Here is a 22,757-nt window from a genome sequence, read left to right as displayed (position 1 = left end):
CAAACCCTTCTGGCTAATGTCAGTGTCTTTCAAAAACTGATTGTTCCATCAGCTTCAGGCTCACCATGCTGTGAAGAAGTTTCAGAAGGGAGCTTAGCAACTTGATTCTCACAGAGCTCCCCACCCCAGCCCTACCTCTGCTTCTCTGGGAGATGCCAATCCCTGACTTCTGGTCTCTCACCGGTTCACTTGGCAAACAGCTAGATTTCACTAACAGGGCAGAATCTACAGTCCCACTTTGGACCTATGGTTCTCAAGGTGTGGGCCTAAGACAACAGCTTCACATTACTTGGGAATTTGTGAGAAATACAAGCTCTCTCCAGTTTGCACTACTGCATCAGAAACTCTGGGAAGGGGCCCAACCACCCTTGCTCCACAAGCCTTCCAGGTTACTCTGTACTGGGAAGCCTGAGATTCCCTGGCCTGTGCTCCCACCTCTTCCTGGGTTATGGGGTTCCTCTCTGCAAATATCATGGCCTAATCTCTCTCTCTCCAGAGCTCCAGTGAATCTAGATGATCATTTCCAAGGGTCTGGAGTGATTTTTCAATGATGTGGTTGGTGGCTTGTGTGGTGTGTCACTGATGTGTTGTGACAGGTGTTTTCCCATGTGATGGGGCTCAGAACTATTGTGGTTTTTGGTGTTTATCTTGAAGAAAATGTGTGATGTTTTCATGACAGTTGCTTAGCAGCTAGAATACCAACTTGTCATGGGCAACTTACATATGATCAGATTGGCATGTCTATCTTGTTTCCAACAGTCATGCTGTTTTCTTCTCTGAGGCTAGGAGAGGTTGCAATGTGACAAAGAGGGGCACTGATCTGGAGTAAGGGGAGGAGATGCAAATTCTGCTCACCAGCCCTGGCCCCTGAGGAGGTTGAGAGCCCCAGTGCTGGTGGAGTGGCAGGTCTGAGATGGGAGCTGTGTGGTTCCCTGGGGAATGAGAGGGCAGACTTGTTCTTTGGGGACCTCAGAATCTCAGAGACCATAAGCTTCTGACACAAAGTATGGAGTTAGTTCACTTCTTTCCAGCCCAGAGAGGAAAACTCAGCATTGCCATACAAAACACCTCTACACAACTTGAGAGTGAAAAGAGAGATTTCTTTTCTGTCTGAATAGATTGGCAGTATCATCTAACGATATTGGAAGCTGACGGAAATAACGGTTTTTCTAATTACAAGAAAACTTGTATGTTTCTCAAAAACCCTTAACCTAGTTTTCATGATTCCATTAACAGAAGTGTAGTGCGCTGAACCCAAAAAAGACATGCCTAATTTCTAATTTCATTTACCTATAAATGTGACTTCGCATTATGTAATTAAAGATCTCATAAATCCCCCTGGATTTTAGGGATTTTAGGGAGGCATTACATCTAATGTCTAATAGCCTTATACAAAAGGAGACAAATCAGGAGACAAAGGAGGACAGTAGAGACTGGAGTGATGTGCGGAAGGGAGGCCAAGGATTGTAGACAGACTCTAGAAGCTGGGAGAGAGGCTTGGAACTAACTGCCAAAGCTTCTGGAAAGAACCAATCCTGTTACTAATTTGACTTCAGAGTTACAGCCTCCAGAATTGTGTTGCTTAACCTGGTTTAAGATAATTTGTTACAGAAGCCCAAGGAAGCTAACCAACAACATTGTATGCTACCTTACAGCAATACATTTGAAAGCCCAGAAAGAATGTGGATGATTTTCTGCAAAGGTCATTCATTGCAAGGTAGATGGATCAATCAGGCTTTTTATGCCATTAGTCTCTGTGGTCATCACCGGTGGCCTTGATTGTGTTAATACAGGAGGCGCTTGGGAGCATGGCTGACTGTGGACACCTGGAGTATAGTGGGGGCCTGTGCAAGCATGTGTACCTGAGTCTAGAGGCCAGGGCTCTGAGGGTGGAGACACTCAGAGATGGAGGGTGGCTATGAAAGGATGAGCAGAGTGACTCCAGAGGAGATACCAGATATACTTTCAGAATAGTGACTGGCTCATAGACTATCTGCCCTACATCCTCCAAAACAAATCAACAGATGTTTTTAGAGTGCCTAATAATAACATCAACCACAACTTACTAGTCAAATGTATATGATATCCAACATTATTAGTCATCAAGAAGTGAAAGTCAAAATACAGTGAGCTATCACCTCACACCCATGAGGATATTTACTATAAGGGAAAAAAAAACAGAAAATAGAAAGTGTTGGTAGAGAAATTGGAAACTTTGTGCATTATTGGTGGGAATGTAAAATAGTACAACTACTGTGGAAAACAGTGTAGCAGTTCCTCAAAAGATTAAAAATAGAATTGCCATAAGATCCAGCAATTCCACCTCTGGGTATATACCTCAAAAAATTAAAAGCATCATCTCAGAAAACTACTTGTACATTCATGTTCTTAGCAACATTATTAACGACAGCTGAATGTGGAAGCAACCCAGTATCCATCAATGGATGAATGAATAAGCAAACTGTGGTTCATATATACAATGGGATATCATTCAGCCTCAAAAAAGGGAAGAAATTTTAACACAAGCTACAACATGGATGAACTTTGAGGACATTATGCTAAGCCAGTCACAAAAGGACAAAGTTTTATTATATGAGATATGTAAAGTAGTCAAATTCATAGAGGCTGAAAGTAGAAAGACTCTACTAGGGACTGAGGGGATAGGAGAAAGGGAACTGTGTTAATTGATGCAGAGATTCAGCTGAGTTTCTATCAGCACAATTGAAAAAGTTCTGGAAATGGGTGGTGATATTTACATAACAATGTGAATGTACTTTATGTCATAGAACTTTTGAAAAGTTGACATAAGTGGAGCCACTTGAAAATGGAGGAAGGAAAAGTCACTACAGAGAAACCTGTCTTATTTGAACTGGTCCCAAAATTAATTACTTTAAGAAACCATCAAACAATGGGAAGTTATTGTTTAATGAGAATGTCAGTTTTGCAAGATGAAGAGTTCTGAAGATGGATAGGGTGATATTACATAACAACATAAATATTTTTAATACTATCAAACTGTACACTTGAAGTTTCTAACATAATAAATACCCATGTCATGTGTAGCTTAACACCAGTTAAAAATAATACTAATGGCCTTTCCTGGTGGTGCAGCAGGTTAAAGAACAGCACTAAGAAGCTAAAGCCACTTCAGTGTAAGTTTCATCCCCACCCCAGATGTGGTCCACATGGCATGGCAGACCTCTTCTTACCCGCCTGCTGTTCTCAGCAGTGTACTTAGTCAAACTGCCTGTTCTGCTCCCCACTCTCTTTCTGGTGAAACCTCTCATTGTCCCTGCACCTCTGGCTTGTACCCCAGTTTTATATGAATAAATAAATATATCTTTAAAAAAAAAGTAATACAAAGCAAAAGTCTTCCTTGACAACTTCCAGATCAGCATAAATAGCTTTATATACATTGTGTCTTACTTAATCCTCATAACCACCCTGTGATTTAAGTATTACTATGAGCATCCTTTCACAGGTGAGGAAACTGAATTGGAGAGCACTCAAGGCTTATTGTTCCCACTGTCAGTGCTTTACTAGAATTAAACTCAGGCAAATAATTATAAATGCTCTTACCCATATCTGTGTGCTAGGCACTGCAGACATAAGATGTAGCAGAGAATTCCTCTTGTGAAGAAGAAGGCAGACACAAAGAAAACCACTTTAGCCTTAATTACACAAGGAAAACTAGTGACATCTGCAGAGTAATCACTGTTTATCTTTCTGTTACAAAGGATAAATGCTTTGTGAGCCCTTAAAAAAGAGGTATATATGCTTTTAGTCTTCATTTTTATTAAGGTCTCTACACAAATGTCTCATTTTTTAAGATCACCCATGCCTGACACTGTCCCACTATAGCACATTTCCATCCTTGCTATTTTCTTGTTTAGTTGTTAACTGTCTCTTTCCCCACTAGAATGTCAGCTCTGTGAGAGCAAGGATCCTGTCTATTCTGTTCACCTCTGTGCCCGAAACAGTGCTAGCACTTAGTAGGTGGCTATATTTGTTTCCAAGGACTGCCCATGACAAAGTCATGCAACTGGGTGGCTTAAAACAACAAAAATGGATTATTTCATCACCTAGGCACTAGCAGCCCGAAATCAAAGTGTCAGCAAGACCAATCTCTGAAAGCACTCAGGAAGAATACTTCTTGTCTCTTCTTGGCTCTGCTAGTTACCAGCAATCTTTGGCTTAGAGCTGTGTAACTTCAGACTTCCCATGCCGGTCTTCCCTTTGAAAATTTGTTTCCAAATCCCTCTCTTTATAAGGACCCATTAAGTTAGAGCTCACCTTAATCCAGAGAGATCTCTTCTTGATGACATCTGCAAATACCTGTTTCCAAATAAGGTCACATTTACAGGCATCAGGTGTTAGGACCAGATACTTTTTGTGGGGTTGGGAAGGACACAGTTCAATTCACAAGAGTCATCAATAAATATTTTGAACAAATGAACCAGTGTTTCCTGAAACCTGGCATATAATATGATCAAGTCCCAAATGAGTTTAGGCAAAGCCTCTGAAAGACATCATACTTCCTAGGCTTTGCTATGCTCAAACAGTCCATGAAATGATTTTTTGCTGGCAGCAGTAATAAAGTAAATGTCCAGGTCAAGGAAAAGAATGGCCCCAATGTTCAAGCACAGATTCAACCTTGGGTAGGTATGAAGTTTTAGATGTCACATTATCAACATTCCCATATATTTGAGTGTAATTTAATCAAAGTAAATGAAGTAAAGTCTAGAAAAGGAAGAAAAGAAAATCAACCATAATTCCAAATGTATTTTGGAGAAACCTTGAAAGGGGAACATTCCAGGGGGATGGAACAGCAAGTATAAACGCCTTGGGGAATGAATGAGCTTGGTAGGTTCAAGGAGCAGAGAAAGTTGTGCAGCTGGCAGGGGACAGGAAACAGTTTATAGAATGTTACAGATTTCATGCTGATAATCTCTGTGGGTGTCCATCTGACAGCCAAACCAAGACCTCTCTTTTTCTGGTACTATTCCCCCAAACACACTTCCTTTCACCCCCTCCACAGTCTACATCCTCTCCCCAAACACCCTAAGAGGAGGATGTGTGACAGAGGGGAGAGGGAGAAGGAGAGAAAGGGAGGTATTCAGAATGGAGACAGAATAAGGGCCTAGGAGTCTCTCTGGGAAGTTCTATGACCCTGGAAGCTGTGGGAAAGGGGCCGTGGTCACTTCAGTCAGAGGCAGAGGGAGAGATGCAGAGGGGCAAGGCCAAGACCTGTCAGTTCACTTCTTTTCCCTCCATCCTGAGCGCAGCGACATACTTCTCAGCATCTAGGAGACTCCCTCTACCCCTACTGTGCATTTTCATTTCTTTAGTTAAAACTGAGCTGGGTCCACCAGTAGAGAAGTGTTTTTTGAGGAAAGAGGTTTTGTGGTCAAATAATTTGGGAAACAAATTTTTTTTTTAATTAATAGTGCTTTATCTGTGGAATTATTCAGAGCCTTTAATAGGATTGTGTATCCCTGCATGGGCAACCAGATGCAGGATGGGCGGTTTCAGTGTTGATCAGGCAAATGGAAAAGGAATCTTGGAGGCCTCTGTAGATTTGACGGCCTTTAACACTAAAACAGGGGACCAGATACACAGGTAGACCAATGGCCAGGAAGTCTGGGGAGCTGGGAGGCAGGCAGCAACTGAGCTTCCCAGACCTTGTGGATCTCCCATCTCTGTGCTTTCTTTGACTTCTCTCTGGCTCCTCTGTCCTATACCTCTCTTTTCAGACCAGGTGTCTACATTTATGTATGCAGCGCCTCCTGCTCTCAAGTTTCTCAGCCCGGTGTCCATAATCTTAGGTGCACGTGCCCTGTGCTCATGCTCTCAATCACCTTTTTTGCAATAATACTATGTCACGTGTGGAGAATGAAACCTAGGAGGAAAACAAAGCCACAGTTGGCAGCCATCGAGGATAGCAAGCAGGAGGTTAAAAAGAGCCTCAGTTACTCCATTTTTCTAAAATGGGAACTCAAGTAAGTTGTATTTCCTGCATGACTTGACAGGTTCCTTTGGGATATAACAGTGTAACGGGGTATTAAAGTAAGACACTTTGACTTTGGCTGAATCCTAGCAGCTCAAGAACAGAAGAGGCTACAACCATTCAGGCCCTGGGAACATACCTGTAGTTGAAAAACTCAATGCAGTGAATACATTGATTCAAGATGAAGGAGAAAATAATGCCAAGAATGCTATCTGGATGGATGGAAGGAAAACAAATACAGCTATCTTCTGCTTGCTGCCATGGAGTCTAGCCTTCCAAGACAGCCACTGAAAGGTCATAGAATCATCCAGAGCCATTCTATACGTTTGTCAAGTCCAAAACCACATTTTAATAATTGATGTGTTGACTCATGTGAGAATAGGAAAATTATACCATCCACTAGATGATTGCCTTAAGTCAGAGATCCAGACCTCCACCTGCTCTGATCATTCAAAAAGGATTAGATAGAAACCAAAGGCGTCACAACTGACCCCTGTCACCCCAGGGCTTGCTCTTCATTTCTCTTGTCATTCACCCATCACTTGTTTTGCTGTCTGCCCCACAGATAAGCAGGATTGGCCTGGCTCCAGGAAATTCCCAGTCTAGTGACACAGGGAATGACGATTGAAAGTGACATCTCATAGAGGGTGGACAGTGCGGGAGTAGTGTTGTGGGGGGTACAGGAGGAGCCCTGAGTTCTGCCAGGTTGGGGTGCCAGGTCTGAGCTTTACAGATGCCAGAGGAGAAGACTGCTCTAGGGGCCTGTTGGAGGCCTCAGACCAAGGACAGGCCCACTCTGAGCTGGGGAGGGCCAGGGGAGCCCATCCAGATGTCTATACTACACTGTAGACTGTAGTCTATACTACACTGTAGACTGTAGGAAGCAGGTTTTAGGTGACGTTTATCCATGACAAATCATTTGTCGACATGCCTTGGTGAGTCATAAACTGCCTGGAGCAACACCCAGTCCACCCGGGTTCTACCAGTGCATGCGACTGCGCCTTCCCATGACACTTGCGCAGGACGGTGGATTCTGACGGTGCCCAGGCCATCTGGCTTCTCTTCCCAGCCCCGGGACACCCGGCCCAGGGCCGGGCCCCGCCCCTTCCTCCCGAGCCCCGCCCTTCCTCCAGGGCTCCGCCCCTCCTCCAGGGCCCCGCCTCCTGGGTGGAGAGGACCGCAGCCAGGGGTGGGTGGGCGGAGGAGCGCGGCAGCGCGCAGCTCGTGCGGTGCGTTCCCGGGCTGCGCAACTCGCGTGCTGCGCGAAACTCTGAGCTCCGCGTGCCGCTCTGAGGGACGAGTCTTCCGCGCAGGAGCAGCGCCGCGGCCGGGTCGTCGTGCTTGTGGAACAGATGTACCCCGGCGTCGAGGCGCGGGGATCTGGGCTTAGGTGAGGCTCTTGGAAAAGACAAGACGGCGGCGACAAAATGCAAGCGGAGGAGCCCTGCGCCCCCGGCGCCGCGGAAACCCAGCGCGTTCCAGGTTCGGTGCCGCGCCTGTCGGGCCAACTGCTGCCTCAGCTCTACACCTTCGTGATGCGCGTGCTGTTCTACCTGGCGCCGGTCTACCTCGCGGGCTACCTCGGGCTCAGCATCACCTGGCTGCTGTTCGGCGCCCTGCTGTGGATGTGGTGGCGCAGGAACCGCCTTGGGAAGCTCGGGCGCCTGGCGGCCGCCTTCGAATTCCTGGACAACGAACGCCAGTTCATCAGCCGCGAGCTGCGAGGCCAGCACCTGCCCGCTTGGGTGAGCCGAGCCAGGGGTGGGCCTCGGAGGTGGGGCTGGTGCTTGTGGAGGTTCGGAAGGGGCCGCGGTCTGCCGCGGGGTAGGTGCGGAGGGGCGGGGCGCAGATCTCAAGGACGGTCGGAACCTCAAGCCCCACACCCCTATTGCCCCACCGCGCCGGTTGCCCTGGTCTTGGGGGGCGGTCGGCACCCCTCGTGGGCCAGCCCTCAGCCTCATTCCCATGTCTGACCCGCCCGCGCGGGAACCCCGGAACCAGGGTTTCACGTAAGAGTCAGAGCCTGGGAGAAAATTCACGGGCGAACCACACCCAGGAGAAAAACAAGGGCGTCTGGGACTCTGCAGAGTTTCTTGTGAGGGAAGCAGGAGGCAGCTTTTCCACCCGCCTGTTGATTCAAAGAAAGCGCGCAGGGCGCAGTACAGCAGTGACTGCTGCAGACTAGTTGCTTGTGGCAGAGGCCTGGACAGAGGAGAGGCCCCAGGAGGGAAGTGGGAGTGCCCGATAGCATTGAGGGGCCCTCAGCCTGGGTTACCCCCCACCTTCCTCTCCTCCTAGAGGTGCTCAAATGGCCAGATGCACAAACACCCTAAAGCTTCAAACTGTGGGGAAGGGCCTGCACCTGGTTTCACAAGCTCATTTAGTCCTGAGAGCCACCTGGCCCACCTAATATAAACAGCTTCTGGGCCCCAGGTGGTACGGAGGCACCCAGGTGATTCCTAGGGTTGGGTGAGTTTGGGAAATAATGCAAAGAGGAGCTTTCAGTTCAAGACCTGCTCTGTGCAAGCCTATGCCTTTGGGTGCTGGGCTCTCCCACTTCTCTGGTTCTTCTAGATACAGGAGACCCAGGGCGGAACTCCAAAGGCTATCAGGCCTTTCATTTCTTCCCGCCTGAGGCCAAAACTCTGAAACCTGGCAGGCCATAGTTTCCTCACACAGGCCCATGCCGGTATCTGAAAAGAGGAGTGTGAGAAGAAAGTATTGGGGGGGGGGGCTATTTATGTTTATTTTTGTCTTTAAAGAGAGAAAATAGGGAGGAATATGGCCTTGCTATATTCCCCTCTTTAAAAACCCTATTTCCAAATGTAGTCACATTCTGGGTTTCTAGAGGTCAGAACTTTAACATTTGAACTGGAGGGATACAATTCAACCAATAACACTAATATTGAAGACATAAATTGCCAGTAAAGCTTTGCAAACAAGTTTATATTGGAAATAAAGTGGCCAAAGAGTTTTCCTGCTAAGGATGCACAATGAAAAAGCGGAAACCATGGCACAGTGTTTGTGATCCATCTCTCCTAGACCTAGATCATCCTGGTTATCCCATGAATGTCTGTGATCCTGACAGGTGTGGGCCCAGAGCAGGCCATGACCTGTGGACATCCTTTGCTCATAGGGCCACCTGTCAGACCTCTTCTGTGATCCTCATGGCAGCCTCAGCCCATGAGGTGGGCCCATGAGGCCTAACCACATGCCAGTCCTTCTTCCCCCTATCCTGTGTTTGCAAGGCCTCTAGACAAAGTCTCTGAAATTGGTAAAAGCATCACAGGCTATTCTGGCTGCTCTTGGGAGAGGGGGTTCCCAGGAGAAACATGGACCCTGACAACAGGGAGCTTAGCCTGATGGCTAAGACAGAACACAAGAACGTTCCTTAGGTTTTCACCCTGTAAATGACCCCATGGCCCAGGCTGACCTGATGAGTATGGGGACACACAGAGGGAGGTGATGTGTCGTCCTACCAAAAGGGCAGCCTGGCGCAGGAGGCTGGTGCATAGCAGGTAGTTGCCAGAAGTCTCCGGGAAGCTGGAGCCAGGAGTCAGACAGGGTCCAGTCAGAGATCAGAGGCCTGGGTGAAGAGCCCTCCCCCCTGGTTTCCATATCCAGACCACAGCCACTTGCTTCCTCAGTAGGCTCCTGGGAAGACCTGGCCCTGGCCTTCTGCAGACCCTCTTGGCTGGCTTGGCTAGCCTGTTTGGAGGCCAGGCCTAAACAATGCTTTGGATTGAGGCAGTCATGCTGCGGAGTGCATCCCCAGCTCAGACGTTGGAGTGCATGGCATGGCCAGGAGATGAGGGAGCACCTTCGGGTTTGGCCTAACTGAAATGTGTGGTTGAGGTTGATGGACAGGGCCGACTTGGGACAGGCTTAATGGACATTGGGTGTGATTCTGAAGGCTGCAAGGCTGAGGAAGGTTTTGGAAAGTCTGTGAAAACATTTTGGAGGAAGGCGTGAAACTGGAAACCACCTGGGAAACTTGCTTGAGCCAAGATAACATTAGGGACCAAGAGGAAGGGGTGAGAGAATGCAGAGTGGGATGGTAGATGCTCAGTAGCTTCTAGATGTGGCAAGGGAAGGATCCAAGGGTCATCTGGGCTACTTTCTCATTTGAGGCATTGGGTACCCATTACTGGAATCGAAAACTCTAGAATGAGAAGCAGGCCTGGAGAGGTTGCTTTGGCGAACACCTGTGAAGAGCTGCCTCATGAAGCTTGTCAAGCCCTGGGGTGATGTGGAAAAGCTGGAACAAACTTGCTTGGGTCTTCTAATCCAGCCCCCTCTGCTTCCTGAGGGCCACATACTGTTAGCAAAGTCAAAGACACGTGGCTCTAGGTATGGTGGGAACAGTAGGACTCTGGCCATGACTTTGGAGCATGGATGTCTGTCCTTATATAGATACCTTTCTGCTTGCCTTTTTCTCTATTTTGAGAACTGATTTCCTTGCATGGAAGTGGGCTTACAACATACAGATATTATGTTTTACAATTAACAGCTGGCAAACCAGTAGTTAATTGAAGAAAAGTTTGGGGTCTGAAGAGCCTCATGTGTGGCTGCTGCCTTGCTCAGTCATGCAAGTTGGGCCCATGAACAGTGAGTACTGGTGAGTGGGGTGCTTCTCAGCCCACCTGCTGCTTGTCAAAGTGTGTGATGCTTGTAGAGCGCACCTTGTTCTGATTGGCCCCAAGTGTCTGTGAGGAGGTGGAGGCGGCCAAGCTGAGGAGGAACTGAGAGGTTCGCCCTCTTTCCTGTCAGGCCAGGACTGCCCATCAGCTTTCAAGGAGGCTCCTTTCTGCCCCTTGTCCTCCTCTTCCACACACTGCACCAAGCTGCTGCTCCCGGTGAGCAGAGTTGTCACCCCTCTTTGGACATCAGTGTCCCCCTGTGATAGCAAGAGATTTCTGGTCAACTCCAGGCAGCACTGCTCCTTGTTTTCCTTCCAGGGGAGACAGCTTAAAGGAATGACTCTTCTGCCTTAAATAGGGTCACACTGAAGAGCCTGTGGCTCCCCTTGTCCTGTGAATGTGGTCGAGCCATGTAGCCAGAGCACGCAAAGGTTCTGCTTGCTACTCACCCTCTGTAGAGAACAGCTGCCACGTTTACATGTGAATGTTCCTCACATATTCTTAGATCTATTTTTAAAGAATTGAGAGCCTTCTTGATGCTCCCCCTTTGGCAGGACTGGGGACAGTGGCCAGCACACTGGGATGGCGAACCCTCATCCTGCAGAGCTGGTGAAATCCCAGCCCTGCCACCCAAGTAGGGCTGGGAAGCTCAGTTTCCACACAGGTGGACTGAGTGTCTAAAAGGCTGTTTGCGTAGAGTCAGGTGCAAGGAGAGCTCAGTGGGGACCATCACTGGAGTCCCCAGGACTCCTCACTCTGCCTTTTCCAACTATGACCTCGCCACCAAGTGTCCCAGCAGAAAGTGTGTCTCTGGAGCTAACAACAGTGGAGGGTGGAGTGAGTGGGAGAATGTACGGAGGGTCCATTTGTGGCCCTGGCTCTGCTGGGCCTGCTCCTGTCGGCTCAGGGGACCTCACTTTGGTGCTTCAGAAATGGCTCCCCTGCAATCTGCAGAGCTGCCCCTTCATGCTCTGGGCTCGAGAGCCTTCTTGGGGTGACCTCTGCTGCTTGCCATTTCCTGTGTGAACATGGTGTGGACCCCTGTCTGGAACTCTGGGGCCCAGGACCAGTTGGCCCTTTCCTGTGCAAGCATTTATGGGGTGTCTAAACCCCTTTACTAGGGCCAGCTGGATGATGGGTTAGTCTATTAATTTTTTTTTTTTTTTTTTTTTGCCTCTTCTGTGATGGGGCTGGTATGAGAAGAAGGAAGGTTCGATGAGAGCCTCATCTGGCTCCAGGTCAGGTGGGAGAAGGGAAGAACTGTCAGAAAACCTGGCGATTTGTCTGTCTGCGGTCTTTGGTCTGGCTCCACTTGCTCTCCTGCTGGCTGATAGCAATCAGTTGGCAGCTTTGTTCGAGACAATTAACTCTGTGTATCTGTGGGGGCTGGGGGGTGGTAGTAGCTGATGTGATACGGTGGCAGGTATAGACTTGGACTCTGAGCCTGACTCAGATTAAGATGGTCTCCTGTCTTCTCTGGGCCCCTAATTCCCCTCTGAAAATAACAAGGTTTTAGGAAGGCCTATGGAGTCATGGGAGCGGTAGGAGTCTGCCTTCATTAATCAGTCTCCGGTTGACTTTTCCCTGGTGCCACTTACCCAGGGGACCATTCCCCAGTCTGTCTTGTCTACCCACTATCTGACTGGGTGTACCCTGGAGGTGCTGCACCAGTGGAAAGAGAACCAGTCCTATAAAGCAAATGTTCCAAGGATCACAACAGCATCCTGGGAGCTCTCGCTCTGGGATAGTCCCTGCATGCCTCTGCAAGCTGTTCAGACAGATGACCAGGAATTGAGTACTTTGCTTTCCTAGAGTGGAGCAGAATTTTCTAGAGCACAGACTCTGATGGTCTTCCATGTACTGGTACTTTATTAAGTAGGGGAAATAGAAGCAATGGCAGCTTTGAGTAAAGCAGGACACTCAAATAAGATCATGAAGCTCAATTCTTGGAGTCATTGCTGTGAACCTGTTTCCAAACAGCAGCAGGTTGGGAACCACCCCAAATTAAGGGACTTCTCCCTGTGACTCCTTAGGTCATTCATATGTCTTAAAGTCCGTCCTGTCTTTGGGAAGGAAGAGACACAACAGTTTTAGTCATGCCCTGGTTCTCTGCCCCATGTCTCAGTGATGTTTCATGGACTTTGGTGCTGGGTCAGGATTGGGCAATAAGAGGCACAGAATGCAGGCCTCCCTGCTCCAAGCCCAGGAGAGGGATCTCAGGCATCCATGTGTTTATTCCTTTACTCAATCAGCAAACATCTATGTCAGGCCCAGTGCCATGACACAAGTGACACGTCTCCGACCTTAAGGAACCCATGGATTAGACAGGGATTCAGATCCAAGAAAACAGCCTTTTCTGAAACAGCATGATCAGTCTTACAAGGTGGCAGAGCAAGGGTCTAAGAAACCTCACCCAGCCCATCACTGAGGTGATGCTGGCTACAGGGCAGGAGCTTTGGGCCCAAAATTTCTCCAGGTTTGGTCACTTGAGCTCATCAGCTCACCTTGGAGTGAACTGATTCTAGTAACTGATGAGAACCAAATTCACCTGAGTGCCTACTGCGTCATTTACTGGGGCTTGGGGCTTTGGGACAGGGCTGCCCACACACCTATTCTCTGAGCCAACTGCCTGAGAACCAGAGTACTTGGGAGGTCACGTGGTGAGGATCCAGGGCCCTGGTGGGACAGCCTGTCTTTCCCTGTCATGGTTCCCTCTGCCTCGGGCGGCTGGGTGTGGCAAATTGATCCTGGCTTCTGTTGAGCTCTTGACTTAGGCCTTGACAGCGAGCAGAGCTGGCACTTTTGTGGGAATGCTGAAAGTGACTTGGGGTGTTGCTGGAAGGTGTGAGCTGCCCCACTGTCCGGCTGCACAGAGGAGGAGGGAAATGGAGCCCACCCTTCCTCCTTCACCCCTGTCTCCCTCCTCTCCACTCAGAGTTGCTTCTCCTGGCAGAATTCCAGAGGTGTTTGACTCTTGGAAACCTAGTGCTTACAGCCCAAAAGTGTTCGTGTGCTTGAGGAAAGTGAGCTGTTTTCTTCTGCCTCCTCACAGTAAATAGTGAAGTTCCCAGTGGAACTAGTCAAAGGACCAAGCCACACACTCCCTGTTGAAGCAGAGGCGTGAGCCTCGTCCCTCAGGCTGGAGGTCCGGCCCAGCTCCTGCAGGCCTCTGTCAGGAACGCAGATGGCCACTCATGCCTGCAAAGTCCTGTGCCAAGGGTCCAGCAGTCATTAGTCCTCAAAACATTCTTAGTGAAACAGCCAATGGGCTTATCTGGGACACAGGAGGTTCCAAGACCCCGAGTCACCCACTCCATTCCTTTGTGCTGTGTTTACATTTCTAAGTAACTGGTTAAAAATCTTGTTTTTCTAGTTGTAAAAGTGGAACATATCCCCATTATAGAATATTTCGAAATAGCCTAAGAGTAAAAATTTGAATAAGCACTTCAAATCCTTCTTTCCAGAGATGTATCATTGTATTTGGGGGCACTTCCTTTGTAAATGAAAGCAGTTTATAAAAATCTTGGACCTTTTTTTTCTTTTGTTTTATATTCTTAACATTTTATTTATTTTTAAAAAAGATTTATTCATGCATACAGAACTGGGGTACAGGCCAGAGGTGTAGGGGCGGTGAGAAGATTCACCAGAAACAGTGGGGAGCAGAACAGGCAGACTGACAAAGAACACTGCTGAGGGGAGCAGCGGGTGGGTCAGGAGAGGTCCACCAGGCCATGTGGGTCGCCTCCCTGGCCAGGGATTGAACTTGTGCTGAAGCAGCTGTGGCTAGTTTTGTAGTGCTGTGCTTTAACACTGAGCCACCAGGGAGGGCCCTATATTCTTAACAATTTGTAACAGCCTCAGGAACATTTTCAGGATTATGATAGTCTTCATCAGTTACATGCCCATTCTTTCTAACTCGATTATTTCAGTTATTTCCACCTTTGCCCTGTTCATCTGGCTTGCCGAGGCTGGCAGAGTTTTTCCCTATGACTTGCCAGTGTGGCTCCTTTGATTCTTCCCCAGGCCAGGCGCAGGGAATCCCCAGCTGAGCCCCCACAGTGCCCTTAGCAGGTCTCTCAATTCCCACAGCCATTTGCATCTACCTGTTCTGACATTGACTCTTCTCCAGACTGTTCTCTTAAGGCCGAGTGTATTCTCTGTACACTCAGCTCCCAGCTCAGGGCCTCCTGCACAGCAGGCGCCCAGTAACCATCCGCTGCAGCGAATGTCTGCTGGGTAACTGCGCACATGGTCCTGAGTTCCTTACTATAGATTTCTGCACGTTAAACTGATAATATAAAAGCTTATGAACATTTTGAAGATTCTCATTCCACCCTCAGGAGGCCTTGATAGCCTTGAGCATTATCTATTTTTGTTTGTTTTGCGTTAGTTTGATAAGCAAGAAGATAAGTTTTTTTCTCTAACCTCTAGGCATTGCACCTAACTGGTTTAGTCACTTAGCATTACACTCAGGTATCCTTGAAAACATGACTGCTCTAAGTCTTCACTCCTCAAAGAACAGTAGGCGCTTGGCACCGGTGCTCTGGCTCTGATTGGCTCTGATGACAGCCCTCCTGTGGGACCAGTGTCTTAGGCCAATTTGCAGGCTGCGCTTGTTGTTCAAGAGCCTGTAGATTCCAGATCCATGCTCAACAGAACTTCAAGTTGGCAAAGCAAGTATTTCCCTTACTACACGTTTGGCTAGGAATTTTCAGCAGAAAAGTTGGCAGATTTAAAGGCAATTTTCATGTTAAGCATTTACTTCCCAGAAGAGAGGTAAAAAGGTGAGGGGGTGAGGAGAAGCCCAAAAGATTGTGCTATATCAGTAGGATAGTAGAATTGAGGGACTGTTTACTGGTAGAAGGAGAACCCCTAAAAAGATACCCACAGAGCAGTGACTGATAGGAAGACAGAAATCAGCCTATTCAAGGCCTCCTGTGAGGATGCCCCTTGCGATGTGAGCTTCTCTTCTCCAAGTCTGGGGAGGGCTTGGCAATGTCAGCAGGTGTGTTTATGAAAGTACCTTTTGGAGCAAAGAAGAGGTATACTCTTTTTTCCCCCAACAAACTGTGTGTGTGTGTGTGTGTATGTACATGGGTCTTTATACAAATCTCTACACTGGGGTCTGTGGGAGGAACGAACGTCCCCATTACAACAAGCAGGATTCACCTAGAGCTGGGCAGGCCGCTAAATGAGAAGCCTGTCTTCCCCTGCCTCCCAAGAGGGACCAGGAACCGTAACTTCCTACCCAGTCCTTCCAGCCTAACCACAGTCATCTGTGGGCCTACCTAGGCCCAGCCTTGACAGGATGTAGCCATGGCTGTGTTCCTTTCCTCACTTTGGTGGAATCATTTTTCCTATAGGGTTTACCAATAGAACACTTGGCCACATAGAACTGGAGCATTGATGTGAGTGAGTATCTGGTGGCCTCTGCTGGCCTGGGTTCTCAGACTTGAGTCTCCAATCTGTCTGTCCGCAACAAGTGCTCAATACACTTACCCTGAGACAGTGTCTAATAATGCCCCATTAAATTATCAGCACTTTGCCTGGGAGGGCTTGTTCCAGGCTTACTTATGGAAGTGTTCTGTTAGAATGAATTTATCTGGAGTGCTGAATTTGTGCCTACTCAGTAGTGGATTCGTGTCCATTATCTTTAAAACTGCCCAGGTTGTATGTAGCTCTAGGCAGAACAGGAATGAACAGCCTCACATCTCTCAATCTGAAGATAACTGAGCTCCTGTGACTGCACCTCCTGCTGCCTACCTACAAAAGGCAGCTAGAAGGGGGTGTTGCCCTATTTTAGGGGGAAGGGCAGTCAGAGCCAAGCAGAATCATGGTACCTTCAGAGCTTTCACCAGAAGCTCTCCCCTTGCTCTTTATGGTGCAAAAGATACTTTGGAAAAGAGTTGAGGCCCATAGGCTGCTGCTAAGAAATAGCCGACAAGAGGGTTCTTCCAGGAGCGACAGCTGGAGACATAGGCCTTGACTTTGGAACAATAGTCAGGAGCTCCAGAGAGCAGAGGAGATGCCTTCTTCCAGGACCTGAGCTAGTCCCCCAGCCTGGGAGGTCCTGTGCACTTACTTATTCTGCACACCCTCCCACACGGCCCTTTATGATCAAAAAAAGCCAGTCCCTTGGGCAAGGTTCCAGCCCCTGCCCCAGACCTCCTGAATCAGTCTTTAGGGCCCAGAATTAAGGATCCACATTTTTAAAAAAATAATTTTTCTGAATTGTGATTTCTATGTTCTCTCTCTCTCTCTTTTTTTTTTTTTTTTTTTTTTTAGTATTTATGCATATAGAACTGAGGTACAGGCCAGAGGTGCAGGGGCGGTGAGAGGATTGATCAGAGACAGAGTGGGGAGCAGAACAGGCAGACTGACGAAGAAAACTGCTGAGGGGAGCAGAAGACAGGTCAGGAGAAGTCTGCTGCACCATGTGGGTGCTCAGTGCCAGGGGTCGCACTTGCACTGAAGTGGCAGCCGCAGCCAGCTTGTAGTGCTGCATCCTAACACATTGCGCTACCAGGGAGGGTCCAGGATCCACATTTTAATGAGCATTGCAAGTGGTGTTTTGTATAAGAACTTTAAGAACCACTGTCTGGGTCTAGCCCTTTGCTTTGCAGAGGGTTTGGGCACCAGCTATCCCTCCCCTCCTAGCCACCCCTCCCAGCGGGAAAGCCAGTAGAGAACTTGCTTGGTGACTTTGGTCTTAGCACAAACCTGACGTCAAAAACTTCAGTGTCTGCATCACGGGCACCAAACCTCCGCAACTCTGAGCCTACTGCTTTGTTTTGTTCAGTTTTCTCAAGAGCTCTGAAATGGGCAGTATTGTCCCCATCTTGTGGATGAGAAAATGGGTTTACTAAAGTGGAAGTCTAAATGCACAAGAAATAGATTACGAAAGAGAGTGAGACATGGAGGAGGGATAGAGGGAAATAATGAGATAGAGTTGAAGGTTGGACTCTGGTGAGAAGGTTTGAGTTCTGGTCACCTGTGCCATCTTGGCAAGTACTAAGTAATCTTTGAGCACCTCCTAGTCTGTACAATAAGGACAACTCATTTACTATTGAGCTTCTGGAACTTTAAGATCAAATCAGAGGGAATGTTCTCTGTAAATTGTAAAGCATGGCCTGTCTGTGGAGACTCAGATCTGTGAGGGCAGTACTTTGCCATACATTAGACCCTATACAACAGGAAACTGGTTATGTGAAGCCTTTTTGGAAGGAGTGAATAGGATGGAATGAGACAGCACAAACTTTGTGGTAAGATTGATCTCAGTGTGGATCACTCTAGCACTCTACAGCTGGGGATTATATGTAAGTAACCTCAAAGCCTCAGTTTCTTTACCGTAAAATGTGGCGAGTCAGGGCCCTCCCTGGTGGCGCAGCGGGTTAAAGCACAGCACTGAGAAGCTAAAGCCATTTCCTCATGAGTTCGATTCCCGCCTGCTCTGGAGGAGATCCACATGGCGAGGCAGACCTCTCCTGACCCGCCCGCTGCTCCCCTCAGCAGTGTATTTCGTCCATCTGCCTGTTCTATACCCCACTCTGTCTCTGGTGAATCCTCTCACCCTCCGCATCTCTGGCCTGTACCCCAGTTCTGTACGAATAAATAAATCTTTAAAAAAAAAATGTGGCGAGTCAAGCGTTAAGGTGAATGTTAAATGTCATGAGATAACATGAACTCAAAAAGGTTGAAAATAGGGTAGAAAAAATATACAGCCAATTTTCAAACAAAAGAAAACTGGAGTAGCAGTTTTCATAGTACACAAAATAGAAAGTTATGGCAGTGTTTCATAAAGATAGATTTGAGGGGCTCTTCCTGGTGGCACAGTGGGTTAAAGCACTGTATTATGAAGTTCTCCAAAGCCACTGCAGCATGAGTTCGATCCCCCACCAAGGAGCTGACCCACATGGTGTGGCAGACCTGTCCTGACCCACCCATTGCTCCCCTCAGCAGTGTGTTTCAGTACAGCTGCTTGTTCTGTTACCCACTCTGTCTCTGGTGAATCCTCTCACCCACCACACCTCTGGCCTGTACCCAATTCTGTAAACATAAATATTTAAAAAAAAGAGAGAGAGATTTGATAAGCTCAGAAAAGGGGAAGTAGTTAAGAGGATATAATAATCATGGGCCTGCATGTACTTTATAAATATATACTTGAAATATAAACAATAGCAGAACTGCTTGAAGTAGATAAATCAACAGTTGGATTTAGAAATGTTGATATTTTCTCTGAAAATGACCAGTTGAGTAAGCATGGATAAAGACTGTTAGAAGGACATGATTAGTAATGTGCTCATACACAGAACAGTTTCAGAAATTAATCATGTACTAAGCCACAAAGGAATTATCAATATATTCTAGTGAATTGCACCTTCCAGGCTGTTGAGGCCACAGAGGAATAAAATTATAAATTAATATATAGCTTTAGAAATCTCACAGGTCTGGATATTTTAAAACATCACTATTTTTAAAATCACTGTTAAAGAGGAAGTAAAAAAAAAGGAAGTCATAATGGAAATTATTAAAAACTGTAATAACAAAAAACAATGTGAAAAATTATCATGGAATTTATAACTTTGAATATTTACCATAAAATATTAAAAATTGAAAATAAATTATTCAACTCTAAGACTTCTAGGGTTCAACTATAAGTAGATACAAACATGTAAACCTCAGAAGCATAGTTTGGAAAAGAGCAACAGAGTTACATCAAGAAATAAGGAAGGAATACTATAAGAATAAATAATTTTAAAGGAAGGGGGAGGAACAAGACTAACAAAAAAGGCTAGATAGCTGAAAAGATTAATAAAAAAGGCAATACAATGTCAAGTTTGAGCAAGAAAAAATAGAAAATGAATAAAATGAAGAAATAACTTCAATATGATAAATATTAAAATATTACAATTCCATATCAATACACTTGAAAAACTAGATGAAACATATTTCTAGAAACATATAAATGCCAGAATTGTTACACTGAGAAACAGGTAGACCTTGAACTTGCCACTAACCTCAGCTAATTTTGCTTTATAGATGAGATACACTGCATGTATTAATAATTCCTGTATTTGTAGGTTGTTTCAGAAAATAATGTGGAAAACTGCCCCATTCAAATTATACTTTGCTATAAACATTTTATGCCCAAACTATGTGAACTATATATAAGAACAAAATTTTAGGTGTCACTTTGAATCCTGAGTATATAAAACCTAAATGAAATATCAGGCTAAATATATCAAGTTACCCCAGGATCTTGAGATGGTTCTGCCTTAGAAAGAGCCTTAATTTAAGTTGACTGTAGTAATAGATGAAAGGGGAAAATACAGCATGAATATCTCTTCGAGAAAGCTTTGAATGCAGTTCAGTACCTGTATTAAAGTGAAGGTTATTGAAAACAAGAGTTTCATGGGCTGGTGTGATTTGTGCTGTGGCCCAAAGTGTGTATTTCATAACAAAGCACAATGAAACAATGTGCATTTAGGATAGGCGTGCCTAGGCTTACTTCCATTGTATTTTAAATGCCTTTCCTGAGACTCCCAGACCATTGAGATTGAGTTAAGTGATATCCCCAAAAGATAGCAGTACAATAATCTTTTTCTTTCTTGCATCTGATGGATCATTTTTAGATCTTTATTCTGAAATTAATGTTTATATGACTTTTCTTAGAAGTTAATTATTTTAAAGCAAATGCTGTCGTCCCCCCCCCCACCAAAAAAAAAAAAAGAAAGAAAGAAAGTAACTTCAGCTTGGTAGAAGCTTTCCTCCAAATATCTACAGCAAAAATCATCCTTGATGGAAAAGTTTCCTTTGTGGTCATGAACAAGAGAGATGCTCGCTCACTACTAATGCCTGATACAGTGCTAGAGCCTTGTCAGTGAAGTCAAACTATAATACATGTGGAGCAAAGAGACAAAAATTATTTGGTGATTAAAATTATGCAAATAACTAATAGAATTAATCTTTGGAACTAGTAACAGATTGCAGCAAAGTTGCCTAGAAAATGAAATACTATTTATTTTTGAAATACTATTTTTAACAACTATAGATCCCACAAAGTACAGAAAGTATAAAAGACTCTTGAAAAGTAAAGTTTATTACTCTTTTTACTTATTTATGCATACAAGAGATGGGGTATAAGAGGTGTGGAGGGTGAGAGGATTCATTAGAGTGGGGAGCAGGAAGGCAGGTCTACTGAAATCCACTGCTGAGGGGAGCAGTGAGCAAGAAGAGAGGTCTGCTGTGCCATGTCGGTCAGCTCCCTGCCTGGAGTTTGAACTCAGACCATAATGGTGGTAGAATTGAGACTTAAACTTTAGGCCACCAGGAGGCCCACATTTGTTATTCTAAATGTGAACACAATAGAAAATGAAAGACTGGAGTATTCAGGTCCAGAATGATACATTAAAAAATAAAATCTGGACCCTCCCTGGTGGCGCAGCGGGTTGAAGCACAGCACTGAGAAGCTAAAGCCACTGCAGCATGAGTTCGATCCCTGCCTGCCCCGGAGGTGACCACATGGCATGGCAGACCTCCCCTGACCCGCCCGCTGCTCCCCTCAGCAGTGTACTTCCTCCATCTGTCTGCTCTGCTCCCCACTCTGTCTCTGGTGAAGCCTCTCACCGCCCCCGCACCTCTGGCCTGTTCTGTATGCACAAATAAAACTTAAAAAAAAAAAAAAAATCCCAGGGCTCTCTAGTGGTTCATGGGTTGTCTCAGCACTGTCAAGCTGTCCCCAGTCATTGTGGTACAAGTTCTGTCCCTGGCCAGGGAGCTGACCCACACGGCCCAGCAGACCTCTCCTGTTTTGTCTGCTGTGGTGTATTTGAGTGAATCCTTCTGTTCTGCTCCCCACTCTGTCTCTGGTGAATGCTCTCACCACCTCTGGCCTATACCCTAGTTCTTATAAGCATAAACAAATAAAATAAATAATAAATAAAATCCCAGAGGATATTTTGGAAAGAGTGGCAAAATATACACTTCACAAGGACGTATAATTATAATAATACCTGCTATTATTTAAACCACTTTGAAAAGTATAAGCAAAGAGGGGGTGTCACCCTACCCCAGGTCTTACTGCAAAGCCATAAGTAATTAAGAGAATCTGGCGCCCGCCCAGGAACAGACACTCCAGTGGGGGCAGCACCACAGTGTTATGAGAAGCTGGTTTATGAGACATACAGCTTCAAAAGTAAGGAGGAAAGATGGATTTTGTGTGCACAGGTGCTTGATGTTAAAAATTGCTGTAGAATGTAGAGAAGTAAAACTATCCCTATCTCGCTATCACACAAAAGAAAAATCGAGATTGAAGAGACAAGTGCAAACAAACTATAAAGCCAGTAGATAAATGTAGAATATAACTGAGAATGTGAGGTAGGGAAAGATAAAAAAAATTACTTTTTTACATCATTGTCATTGGGGGACAGTATTTGATTTCTCCCCTCAGTGTAGCACCCGTGATCCATCTCCATAGGCCCTTGAGCTCTTCCCTCCCCTGCTGTATGCCTGTGGTCCACTTGCAAGTTTTGTCTCAAAAGCTAATTCTGGTGGTGGGACAGACAAATGTGTCATGAAACCGGAGGTGCATTGGGCACAGGCGGGCCCTGCAGTATCAGCCTCTGATTTCATTCATTTCCGTTGCCCCTTCTTCAGAGGCAGCCACAGTATGTGGCCCTCACTGGGGAGTGAGGCCAAGGCAGCATCTTAGGGTACCTAAAACAGAATGGGGCGATTTGATGGTCTATTCTTGGTCCAAATCTCTCTGAGTGTTGAGACTCTGTGGAGGAACATTAAAAACAGACCTGAACAGCTACAGGAACCATGAAGAACTCATGAACACGAGCCTTGGGCATCCCATTATTTTCTCTGTTAGGGTGAATGAGGGTGCTGGTCACTGATCACACAACTAACCCTGACTAACCCCCAGAGTCATGCCAGGAGCTTGTTAAAAATCAGTTGGTAGCCCTCACTGGATCCTGTTTCAGTGGGTGTGAGGCAGCTCGGGAATCTTAGTCTGATGAGCTCCCACATGTGGGTGGTTGGACCTGCCAGGCTGGTCACCTTTCTAGGGGCCAGAGGATCCGCACTCGGCTTCCCGGGGGCTGGCA

The 22,757-nt window shown here is 46.4% G+C and overlaps 1 protein-coding gene across 2 annotated transcripts in view; it reads left to right on the top strand.

The window, feature by feature from the left end:
* The first annotated feature begins 7,242 nt into the window (after nt 1-7,242).
* ESYT3 (extended synaptotagmin-like protein 3) overlaps nt 7,243-22,757 on the top strand; it is a 41,000-nt gene continuing 25,485 nt past the window's right edge. For both annotated transcript variants that reach the window (XM_004682164.2, XM_012724748.1), the window contains exon 1: nt 7,243-7,752. In XM_004682164.2, coding sequence (XP_004682221.1) covers nt 7,435-7,752 — 318 coding nt within the window. In that variant the 5' untranslated portion in view covers nt 7,243-7,434. The remainder of the gene's footprint in view (nt 7,753-22,757) is intronic.

The sequence above is a fragment of the Condylura cristata genome, unplaced genomic scaffold, assembly GCF_000260355.1.
Source record: "Condylura cristata isolate star-nosed mole 26May11 unplaced genomic scaffold, ConCri1.0 scaffold00014, whole genome shotgun sequence".
NCBI classification, from domain to species: Eukaryota; Metazoa; Chordata; class Mammalia; order Eulipotyphla; family Talpidae; genus Condylura; species Condylura cristata.
This window is presented reverse-complemented; position numbering and strand designations above follow the sequence as displayed.